The 11,826-nt window shown below is 41.4% G+C and overlaps 1 protein-coding gene across 4 annotated transcripts in view; it reads left to right on the forward strand.

Annotated features, from left to right (window-relative positions):
- Positions 1 to 10,800, forward strand: part of PSME3IP1 (proteasome activator subunit 3 interacting protein 1) — a 31,313-nt gene extending 20,513 nt beyond the window's left edge. For all 4 annotated transcript variants that reach the window (XM_015074519.3, XM_015074515.3, XM_053210177.1 and 1 more), the window contains 2 exons: positions 2,488 to 2,552; positions 10,377 to 10,800. In XM_015074519.3, coding sequence (XP_014930005.1) covers positions 2,488 to 2,552; positions 10,377 to 10,594 — 283 coding nt within the window. In that variant the 3' untranslated portion in view covers positions 10,595 to 10,800. The remainder of the gene's footprint in view (positions 1 to 2,487; positions 2,553 to 10,376) is intronic.
- The last annotated feature ends 1,026 nt before the right edge of the window (positions 10,801 to 11,826 follow it).

Genomic DNA, 11,826 nt, shown 5'->3' on the forward strand with positions numbered 1-11,826 from the left:
TCGGGGTTATTTATTTTGAGACCGCACACAAGTAGGGGAGAGGGGGAGAGGGAGAAGCAGAAGGCCAAGCCGGTGCCACGCTCGACACAGAGCCCAGTGCGGGACTCGATCTCACAACTGTGAGATCATGACCTGAGCCAAAATCAAGAGTCAGATGCTCAACGGACTGAGTCACACAAGTGCCCCAGTGTTTTTTTGTTTTTCTGATTGCTGTGGTATCTCTAATTGTGTCCTTTTTCATCCCATGTATTGATGGCTTCTATTTTTATTCTTATTTTGGCTGGTTTCTTAATTTCTCCTACCTTCTTTCTCTGGGGTATTCTTTACTTCAAGTTTATTCTTTTATAATTTCTGTCATAAATGAGTGTCAGATACCTAGCTAATTAATTTTCAGCTTTTCTTTTTAGTTATAGGCACCTGAAAGTGTAATTCTTCCTCAGCTTTCACTGTATACGATTTTGTATTTCCAACTATTTTTAAATATCCATTATGATTTCTTCTTTGACTTCTGAATTAGAAACATTTTTTAAAGTTTCCAAACATCGGGGCGCCTGGGTGGCTCAGTCGGTTGGGCATCCGACTTCGGCTCAGGTCACGATCTCACGGTCCGTGAGTTCGAGCCCTGCGTCGGGCTCTGTGCGGACAGCTCAGAGCCTGGAGCCTGTTTCAGATTCTGTGTCTCCCTCTCTCTCTCTGACCCTCCCCCGTTCATCCTCTCTCTCTCTGTCTCAAAAGTAAATAAACGTTAAAAAAAAAAATTTTTTTTTAAAAATAAAGTTTCCAAACATATTCAGGTAACTCAACTATATTTCACAGGACTAAGATGAAGCTCTCCCCCTACCCCCACATTTTAACACCTTATCAGTGGTATCTTAGAATCTATGACATACAATATTTATCTTTTGTTGTTGATATCTCTCTTAATTGCATCGTGGTTTATATGTGCTAATTCTTTTGAAATTCCTTTAGACTTGCTTTGTGACCTACTCCTAAGGTTAATTTTTACAAATGTTCTGAGTGAGCTTGAGGAGAATCTGTTTGTTTATTTATTTTTTGCAAATTTCTGGGTTCTATGTAGGTACCACCAAATAAGCAGGTTAATTGTATTGTTTATATCTTCTGTGTCTTTACATATTTGTCTGCTTGCTCTGTCAGTACTTCAGTATTTTGAAATCTCCCACTATAATGATGATTTCTTGATTTTTCTTCAGAGTTCTGTTGAATATCTATTTTAACCTCTTTAATTAGAAGCATACAGGTGCAGAATTGTTATTTGTTCATAATGAATTAAACTTTGTTTCATTATAAACTTTACCTCTTGTAATGTTTTTGGTCTTAAAGTCTGTTTTCCTAATACTGTGCTGGGTAGCTCAGCCTTCTTTGGGTTTGGCCTTAGTGACTCTTGCTACTCTTTGCTTTCAATCTTTCTGGGTCTTGTTTGTTTTTGTTTACTTTTGTTAAATCTTTTGGATTGTCTCATAAATATCTGATTTTAAATGGAGTATGTTCATCTGTTTTTACAGGTAGGCTTGGATTTGTTGGGATTTTTGACACAGTTTCTGCTGTCTTAATGTTGCTTGTCTTTTTACTTAAAAGATATTTTTCCTTGTATTTTTAAAAAATTATGATTTTAAAAACTTTTGTTTATTTGTTTTCTTTCTACTGGTTTGGATTCATGCGGTGTTTCTATTCTTTTGGTGGCTAACCTTGCAACTTACTAGGAGTACTTAGCACAACCTAAAGTTAAATAGCTGTCTTCCTTTCCTACAAAATTATACATTGACCTTAGAACTTTGCACTCTAATCACCTCTTCCTTACATGCTACTACTGTCCAGGACTTGAGTATGGTCGTGTTGAACACCACAAATTAGATTGTGTTTGCCAGTTCCTTTGTTCACTATCCCTTCCTTCTGTGATTAAAGCGTTCTTTCTGGGATCATTTCATTCCTTGTTGAAGTGCATTCTTTTTTTTTTTTTTTTGACTGCCCTAAATATTAGCAGTAATGGTGGAGCTTGGGGTATTGCGCTAAGCTACACAGCAAGGGAAGTACGTTCTCTAGACAGTCTTTCAGTGAAGGTCTTTTGGGTGACTTTTAGAATCACTAACATGTCACTAAAGAGATTTCCTTTAATCTTTAAGAACTTAAATAAATTTTCATCACGTATGAAATTGTCCAGATATTCTCAAAATCCATCTGTGGTTCTAACCAAGATGAATGATAAGGACAACAAAGAATCTGAAGTTTAGGTGATGCCTGAAGGTCTAATGCTTCACCCCTTGAATTGGCCAGGGGTTTATGTTGTCCTTATAACAGTAATGTAACTGGAAGGAGATTAGGAACCTGAAGTGAAGACTTTTCATTTCAGATCATCCCAGTTCTTTGAGGCTACCTAAGGCCCATATATTGGTTATTGGAATTCCTGCGTCCCAAAGTTTTAATGCCCACAATTGGACATAGCTCAAATTACCATGTTTTTTGTTACAGCTCAGAGAGCGGGAACAGCGTGAAAAGACTGAAGTCGGACACTGACCCAGATGACAAGAGTCAAGGTAGGGTGGCAGCTTTCATTTCACTGTTTACTTGTAATACACATGAACCATAGTACAGGGCTGGACCGCAGCACAGCTGTGAAGGAATGCATGGGTCTCTGAACAAGCCGATCTAAATTTAGTTTACCAAACTGTTTTCTACCAGGCAGGATTTATACCCAAGAGTATATGTCAACTGCCCTGCCAAGCAATATGTTAGAAACCAGTGGAACTGATAAATGACAATTGTGCTTTCCCAGAAGTGCTTACAAAGCCAAAGCCCTGTCTGCTCACAAAGGGTTTTTCTCTGTGTCCCCCAAATGTCAAGTTTCTTGATTTCACCTGGCTGGCTACCAGTGAGAGGTAGAATGCCTGGCTCTTGCTGATGGTTGGATCAGATTGAGCCTGGAAGCTTAATACAGTCTCCAGAAGCATACTTTCTTTGGTGGTTACTTTTATGCAATCAAATCTGGCACTGTATTAAGTGGCACAGAGTTGTAAGTGAAGGTGAGTGTTCCTGAGGGCTGGATCGGGGATAAGAAATCCAAGAGCGTTTTTAGTTCTACCCCTGACTCCCTGGGGGACTGAGATTCTGAGCTAAACTCAGTGGGTCATCTATAAAACAGGGCTTACATTGATTTCTCCCTCAAAATATAATGGATATTTAAAAATGTATATCTGCTGAGCACCAGTAATGGTGCGCTGTTGCTGATAACTTTTTGCTCTAGAATTACTTTTAAGAAGGACATTGAGTGAAGAGTCTTCTTTCTACGTATATATCCTCTTCCATCCAATTCTGCTTCCCAGAGAGAAATAGTATTATACATTTCTTATGCGTATATCCGGAGCTATTCTGTGTCTGTATAAGCAATTACAAATATTAAAATGTTTATTGAGATAACTTAAAACATATTCAAACATTGAGATAATAAGGAACCCCATTATGTAGCTTCATCAGTTTTTTAACACATATCCAATCTTATTTATACCTCCTTAACTATAGTGTTTTGAGGCAAATGTCAGACATTATATTGTTTTATCCATAATTCTTCTGTACATATCACTAAAAAATAAGGGTTCTTTGTTTTGTTTTGTTTTTGACATCACAGTGATCTTTTTTTTTTTAATATGAAATTTATTGTCAAATTGGTTTCCATACAACACCCAGTGCTCATCCCAACAGGTGCCCTCCTCAATGCCCATCACCCACCCTCCAGTGATCTCTAAATAATATCAGATAGCATATTAGTATTCATTTTCCCCAATTTTCTCACAATTTTTTTCTTGACAATTGGTTTTTCAATTATTTTTTTTAATGTTTATTTTTGAGCCAGAGAGAGAGCAGGGGCTTGAACTCATGAACTGCGAGATCATGACCTGAGCCGAAGTCAAATGCTCAACCAACTGAGCCACCCAGGGGCTCCATTGACAATTGGTTTTTTAAAAATCAGGATCCAGGGGCACCTGGGTGGCTCAGTCGGTTGAGCGTCCGACTTCGGCTCAAGTCACGATCTCGCGGTCCGTGAGTTCGAGCCCCGCGTCGGGCTCTGGGCTGATGGCCCAGAGCCTGGAGCCTGCTTCCGATTCTGTGTCTCCCTCTCTCTCTGCCCCTCCCCCGTTCATGCTCTGTCTCTCTCTCTGTCTCAAAAATAAATAAACATTAAAAATCAGGATCCAAGCAAGGATCAGTCATACATTGTATCTGGCCTATATGGCTTTTAAAAAAAATATTGAGATACAACTCAGTGCCATAAAATTCATTCTTTGAAAGAAGCACAATTCAGTGATTTTGTTTTAATATGTTCACAGAAATGTGTATTCATCACCACTGTTTAATTCCAAAATGTTTCATCACCCCAAAAAGAGTCCCCATGCCCACTAACAGTTATCCCTGTTCTTTGCTCTCTCTAGCCACTGGCAACCACTCATCTACTTTTCTCTCTGTGGACTTGCCTTTCCTGGACATTTCCTATAAATGAAATCATTCCATCTGCGGCCTTCTGTGTCCAGTGTCTTTTCACGTGTTTACAAAGGTCATCCATGTGGTAGCACATATTGGGACTTTTTACGCTGAGTAATATTCTGTTGTATGGCATGCTGCATTCTGTCCAGTCATCAGTTGATGGGCATTTGGATTGTTCACACTTTTGAGCTACTCTGAATGATGCTGCTAAGAACATTTGTGTACAAGTTTTTGTGTGACCAGCTATTTTCACTTCTCTTGGGTGTATACCTGGGAATGGAATTTCTAGGTCATATGGTAACTCTGTGTTTATATAGTTAACTTTTTGAGGAACTGCTAAGTTGTCTTCCGAAACAACTGCACCATTTTTACATTCTACCAGCAGTATGTGAAGGCTCCAGTTTCTTTATATCCTCGTCAACACTTGTTACTGTCTTTTTTATTTTGTTTATCTTTGTGGGTGGGAAGTGATACTTCATTTCTCTAATGACTAGTGGTGTTGGCATCATGTGCTTATTGGTCATTTGTATATCTTCTTTGGAGAAATATTTACTCAAATCCTGAGCCTATTTTTAAATTAGGTTACTTGTCTTTTTACTGTCGAGTTTAAAGAGTTTTTTATATATTCTGGTTACTAGACACTTGTCAGATAGATGATTTACAGATATTGTCTCCCTTACTATGAGTTATATTTTCATTTTCTTGATAGAGTCCTTTGGAGCACAAACATTTTTAGTTTTGATGACATCTGACTTATCTATTTTTTCTTTGGTTGCTTGTGCTTTAGGTGTCGTATCTAAGAAACCATTGCCTAATCCACAGCCATGAAAACTTACACCTGTGTTTTCTTCTAAGTTTTATGGCTTTAGCTCTTCCATTTTGGTCTTTGATCCATTTTGAGTTAATTTTTGTATATGGTTTGAAGTAGGGATTCATTTTCATTGTGTGTATCCAGTAGGCCCAGCACCCTTTGTTGAAGAGACTTATTTTTTCCAGACTGAACTGTCATGGCACTTTCGTTGAAAATCAGTTGACCAACATGTATGGGTTTATTTCTGGGCTCTCTCTTCTCTTCCATTGATCTGTATGTCTATCCTTATGCCGTTACCACACAGTCTTGATCACTATAGCTTTGTAGCAAGTTCTGAAATTAGGAAGTGTGAGTCCTCCAACTTTGTTCTCTTTCAAGATCATTTGGCTATTTGAGGTCCCTTGCATTTCCATATGAATTTTGGGATCAGCTTGTCAATAACAAAGGCAGTTGGAATTTTAATAGGGATCACCTGAATCTGTAGATCAGTCTGGGAATATTGCCATCAGATAGCATCTTAACAATAGACTAGTGTGCCTTTTAAGTCTCATTTGGCCTATAGGTTCTTCTTCCTTTTTATGTTTATTTTTTGCTTCCTTTGTTTTTGTGAAGAAACTGGGTCTCTTTGTCCTGTGGAGTTTCCCATGCTCTAGATCTTGTCGATTATATCTCCATGGTGTTCCTTTATTCCTGTGTTTCCTGTGAAAATGGTAACTAGATCTAGAGCTTGATCAATTCAAGTGTTTTGGCAAGAATACCTCATATGTTGTTTTGTACTTCCTGTCATCGTCATTATTTTAATTAACATACTCTGTTCACTGTTTAATTCACCTGTAGTACCTTGGGATCATTGCATGACTGTACATAAAGAGCTTCATTCCTTTTTAAGACTATGTAGTATCCTGTTATATGGTTGCAACATAGTATGTTTTTTCTATTTTTTATGATGGACATTTAGATTGCTTCCATGCTTTCTCTGTCATGATGTTTTATTAAAAACTTTGTACATGCGTTATTTTTCACACCCATGATATGTTAGGTTAAATAGAATTATTGGGACAGAGAAGATATACATTTGTAATTCTGATAAATATTGTAAAATTGCCATGCAAAGAAGTTATCCCAGTTTACATTCCCATCAGCAATATAGGACTCCCATTTCACAGATGTCTTTTTAATATATAGGAAACTTGCTAATCTGGATGTGTAAATAGGATTAAGTGTATACTGTGGGCGTATACACATGCACATACACACAAGTACATAAAACTTCATAGAAATCTTAAATGTACTTCAGCTAGCCCTGTCTGTGTCTGGTGCTTATTCCCTTGTAGGAAGTATTTGCACTAGTCAGTGGAAAGGAAAACTTGTGTGGCAGTTTTGTTTTTGTTTTTTTTAATGTTTATTTATTTTTAAGACAGAGTGTGTGAGTGAGGGAGGGGCAGAGAGAGAGGGAGACACAGAATCTGAAGCAGGCTCCAGGCTCCAAGCTGTCGGCACAGAGCCTGATGCGGGGCTCGAATGTATGAACCATGAGATCATGACCTGAGCTGAAGTGGGACGCTTAACTGACTGAGCCACCAGGTGCCCCACTTGTGTGGCCTTTTGAAACCATCTTAGGGGGCACCTGAACGGCTCAGTTGGTTGAGCATCTGACTATTGATTTCGACTCAGGTTATGATCTCACAGTTTGTGAGTTCGAGCCCTGCGTTGGGCTCCGCACTATCAGTGCAGTGCTTCGATTTTCCCTCTCTCTCTGCTCCCCCCCCCCCCCCGCTTGCACTCTGTCTCTCTCAAAGTAAAATAAAATAATAATACTTGTTTAAAAAAAAACCATCTAAGGCAGACACCATGTTTCAGAGCCACCTTTTAATCTCTTTGTCTTCCCTTCCACTCTCACAGCAGCATTCTTACAGCTGGGCAAGAGATACCCTCTTTTGCTAGTAAGGCCCCATTGGAAGAATATCCCCTAAAAGCTTGCTTGAAAGTCTTTTCCTTCGCAGTAGAAAGCTTTGTGCCTTTGTTCCCCCCAGAAAAGAACTCTGTGACCCTAATGGAGATTCAGGTTTCCCCCATTGGGGGCTCTGGACTTAGGCTCTGAGCAGAGCCAGTGAACGCCCAAGTTGGCCCCATCGACTCTCAACTCACGCATCTGTTTGAATCCCAAGAACATTCCCTATTAGTAATTTTCGGTGTTAATTTGGTATAACAACGTGGTCCTGCAAATGCAGAAGCTGGCAGGAAACTTCACCAAATGGGTGAGATCAGAGGGCACCATTTTGTTCTCTTTGGACAGTTGAACTATTTTTGGAATGAAATTTGTCAGAGTTGCAGTCTCTTTTCTTTCTTGAAACCTAGATAATCGGGAGATTTGGTCTTTTGGCTTAAACTCTGCTGATGCCATTGTGGTCCAGATTTCTTGGTTTCATTTTGTGGCTGGCTTCCGTCCTTCCGTTAGGCCAGCTCTAGTCTTGTACAGGTACTCTGAACTTGATCCTCCTTTTCTATCTAAGATAGACCCTAAAATTCAATTCACCCTTGAAATTCTTAATAAAATGACATCTCATTGAACAGCTTCACATAAATTACTTTTCTGAGTAACTGATTTATGAATCAGGTTTTTTTAAAAGCAAATATTTCATTTTTTTAAATATATATTTATTTTGAGAGAGAGAGAGTGAGTGAGAGTGTGTGGGCAGGGGAAGGGCAGAGAGAGAGGGAGACACAGGATCCAAAACAGGCTCTGCACTGACAGCAGAGAGCCTGATGGAGCTCGAACTCATGAACCGTGAGATCATGACCTGAGCCCAGCTGAGCCACCCAGGCATCCCTTAACCAAATATTTCTAACAGAATACTGAAAGTATCACTGTATATGTGAAAATAATAATACAGGGAATATTCAAGTAATGAATAATGTACAATTTGATGTTGGGTCCCAAATTTTCACCCCTCCCCCCCAATTTAGCTATTTGCAATGAAATGTGTAAAATATCTTTAACACATGGCAAATGCTGGCCTGCTCTGTGCTAGACCCCATGCTATGGGGACGGAGTGGTGAAGAAGGAGCCCTTGCCCTCAAGTGGCTTACAATGAGAACATACAGACAAGCAACCCGTTTTGTTGTTAGACTGTCCATTCTTCTGTGGCCTTCCTGGCTGTAAGAGTGGGGTGCCTATGAGGTTACAGAGATACATGGGGCTATTCCTCCCCAATTTAAGTAGACTATGATGCTCTTTGAACTTTTGCATTTGCTTTTCTAAAAAATTGTCTGCATTGGCAATATATGCATAGAAAATTCAAAAGGGGCAAAAGAATAAATAAAGTTTATTTATTCATTCTAAAATTTAAAAAGTTTGGTGGGGCGCCTGGGTGGCTCAGTCGGTTAAGCGGCCGACTTCAGCTCAGGTCACGATCTCGCGGTCCATGAGTTTGAGCCCCGCGTCGGGCTCTGGGCTGATGGCTCAGAGCCTGGAGCCTGCTTCCGATTCTGTGTCTCCCTCTCTTTATGCTCCTCCCCTGTTCATGCTCTGTCTCTCTCCCTGTCTCAAAAAGAAATAAACGTTAAAAAAAAATTTTTTTTTTAAATAAAAATAAAATTTAAAAAGTTTGGAATAAAAAAAGTTAAGTCTCCCTGTTCCCCAACCGCTCTGCTGATCTCCCCAGGACAACCACTGTTACCAGTTTTATATGTATTGTTTTAGACATCATCATGCACGTCCATGGGCATGTTCCCCTCCCTACAGATTATAGCTTACACATACCCTTGCCTCTTTCACAAAGCATAGTGGTTTGGTACCAGTACGTAGAGGCTTTACTCTTCTTCATGGCTGAATAATAGCCCATTACACTGGTCCCTTATTAATGAACCTTTCAGTTGCTACTGTCAACAGTGCCGCAGGGAATGTTCTCATATGAACATCATTTAAGATTGAAGGACATTGCCAAACTGCCCCACATCCTCTCAGCAGCATATAAAGATGCCTATTCCCTATACCTTCCCTCCTTATAGATTGTTTCCTCTCCCAAGTTTAAATGTCTGTTTTGCTTTTTCTGTGAACTATTTGTACCTTGTGCCCAGTTTTCTATTCGATTGTTGGTTAGTTGGTTGGTGTCGGAAGAACCTGATCTCACGAAGAAATTGACTTTTGTGATATTTGTTGCAAAAATCTGCCTCTGCTTTCATGTAGTCTTGTAATCACCGTCTTTACGATCAGTGTCGGCTCTCAGTCACGTTCTTACAGCTCTGTGTTTCAACACTGCCTTTCTTCAGCAGCTTCTTTTTCCCCTATTAGAACTTCCTGTAAGACCAGCAAATCCACTGAGCTTCTCAACCCTGTGTACTGGCCGCTGGAGGTCTCTTCTTGCTTCTCAGTGGTAGTTTTGACTTCCTCCTGACTTCATATACTTAGAACCATGTATCCTTTTCACATTTACATAAAGTGTCAGTTAGGGGCTTGTAAAGGCAAAAGCCAGGAAGGTATATGCTTGTCAGCCTGAGACACTGAGGTTTAAAGTCCAGCACTTAGTCTACAGTGAGCTCTGGTATCATTCTAGTACATTATTTTTTGATTCAGATTTAGTTTAACGTTTTCTACTCTAAGTGGCCTTTAACCTTGGCCTGGTCATTTGACCTCCTTCATCAGTAAGATGGGGATACCTACATAGCAGGTTGTGGTAGTGATTCATTGAGTCCAGAAACATTTAGAGGCAACAGGAGTGGTGGAGTAGAGTCCTTAACTTCTCTTTTTACTTCTAAGTGCCGTATTCCCCTGGATTGAGGCTTTCCATCACTGGGGTGCTGCAGTGACTCTGGGTTTCCCGGAGCAAAAAGAGCCTTAGCTACGTGGTCACATTCTGCATGGCTTTAAAATGTTCTCTGAGTGTGGCTTCAGTTTTCTCAGTTGTAAAAGAGGAACACAGCTGTCCGATGCAGGGGACAGTAATGATGACTGCACAGAGCGGTTTGGGGCTTCAGGGTAGAGCCCGAGGCGCTGTGCCCCGCACGTGGAAAGTACCCTGTGAATTTTGGGCAAAATGGTGAAGTCACAGTGCTTCCTCCTGTTTTGCAGAAGCCCCGTCCTGCATGTCTCTTGGAAGCACGTCCCTGAGCACTCCTTCCATCCACTGCCCCTCCGCCGCGGTCTGTATTGGCATCCTCCCAGGCTTGGGTGCCTATTCCGGCAGCAGCGACTCCGAGTCCAGCTCAGACAGTGAAGGCACCATCAACGCGACTGGCAAGATCGTCTCCTCCATCTTCCGAACCAACACCTTCCTCGAGGCCCCCTAGCTCCCGTGTCCCTCCCAAGCTCCTGCCCAAGAGTAGACCGGACGGTTTGTTCTGCCTACGGGCATTACCTCCCTCAGAACTCCTTTGCCTGCTTCCTGTGCACACCGTGACATTTTTAACCTCATCTAAAAATGTGCCAGAGTCCACTTGTGGCCCGACTTGTGTTTGGTTTCTCTTTTCACTCCAGTGCAGATGTCCAGACCTGTCCTGCTGCGTCTTTCCTTGCTGATGTGCTGGGGGGAGGGGAGGAGGGCTCAGTAGAAATTCCACTGAAAATGCCCTGGGAAGATAGGCACCCACTGGTGTGCAGAGTGTTTGGATCATGTTGCTTTCTTTTTTTCCTTTCCCAACAGCACAAAGAAGCAAGGGCAGTTATTGGACAGGTATTATTTAAACATTCGGCTCTAGATGACCATCCCGTTTGGTTGTACTGCATTGTGGAACACATGGGGGACAGGGGTGGGTGGGAGAAATGAGCCGGGTGACGGAATGGCGACCTCCCTTGGAACTAACCAATCCTCGATGTTGTGTGACTAAGTAAAGATTCTGAACTGCGTCTGCAGGGAGTGTCACTTAACACTCATCACTTATTGTGAAATTTCTCCTTATTCTTCCTTCCTTTTCCTTCTCCTTCCCCTTCCTCCCTCCATCCAGTGGTGTTTAAGACTCTAAAGCTTGGAGAAACAAACAGGCCTTATCTCATCGTGGCCAGGAAGCAGAAGTGCTGTTTAGGTGTGTAGATGCAAGGACTTATTTCTGGCAGCTTGTAGGATCCTGAGTGCACACCAGTGGGACACACCTGCATCTTCTGCCCCTGCTGGGTACTGTCGAGGCCCCTCTCCATTTGGTACATTTATAGTTGTGGCTTCTAACCACGGAAGCTATTACTGGCCTAAAGGTGCTGCCCTGTCCTTTCCTCCCCTCTGCTCTTTCCCCTTTGCACACAGGGCAGCTTTAAGGCTGTGAGCAGCGAAGACTTAGAGGTACTGTCCCACCTCGGTCTCCTAAAGGGAAGCAGGCACTTTCCCTCCAGGATGGAGGCAGATGAGGTATGAAGGCCTTATGGACCGAGGGAGGCATGGGCTTTAAAAAAAAAAAAACAAAAAAACGGCTCCCCACTTCAGGAGAATGAATCTGTACGGTTCTCTCTTCCCCTGGGTTCCTACGTCAATTGTTTCTACTTCTCTGGGTGTGAGACGGAGAGAGACACACAGAGAATGTGTTGACACTGT

This window comes from Acinonyx jubatus, chromosome E2, assembly GCF_027475565.1.
Source record: "Acinonyx jubatus isolate Ajub_Pintada_27869175 chromosome E2, VMU_Ajub_asm_v1.0, whole genome shotgun sequence".
NCBI lineage: Eukaryota > Metazoa > Chordata > Mammalia > Carnivora > Felidae > Acinonyx > Acinonyx jubatus.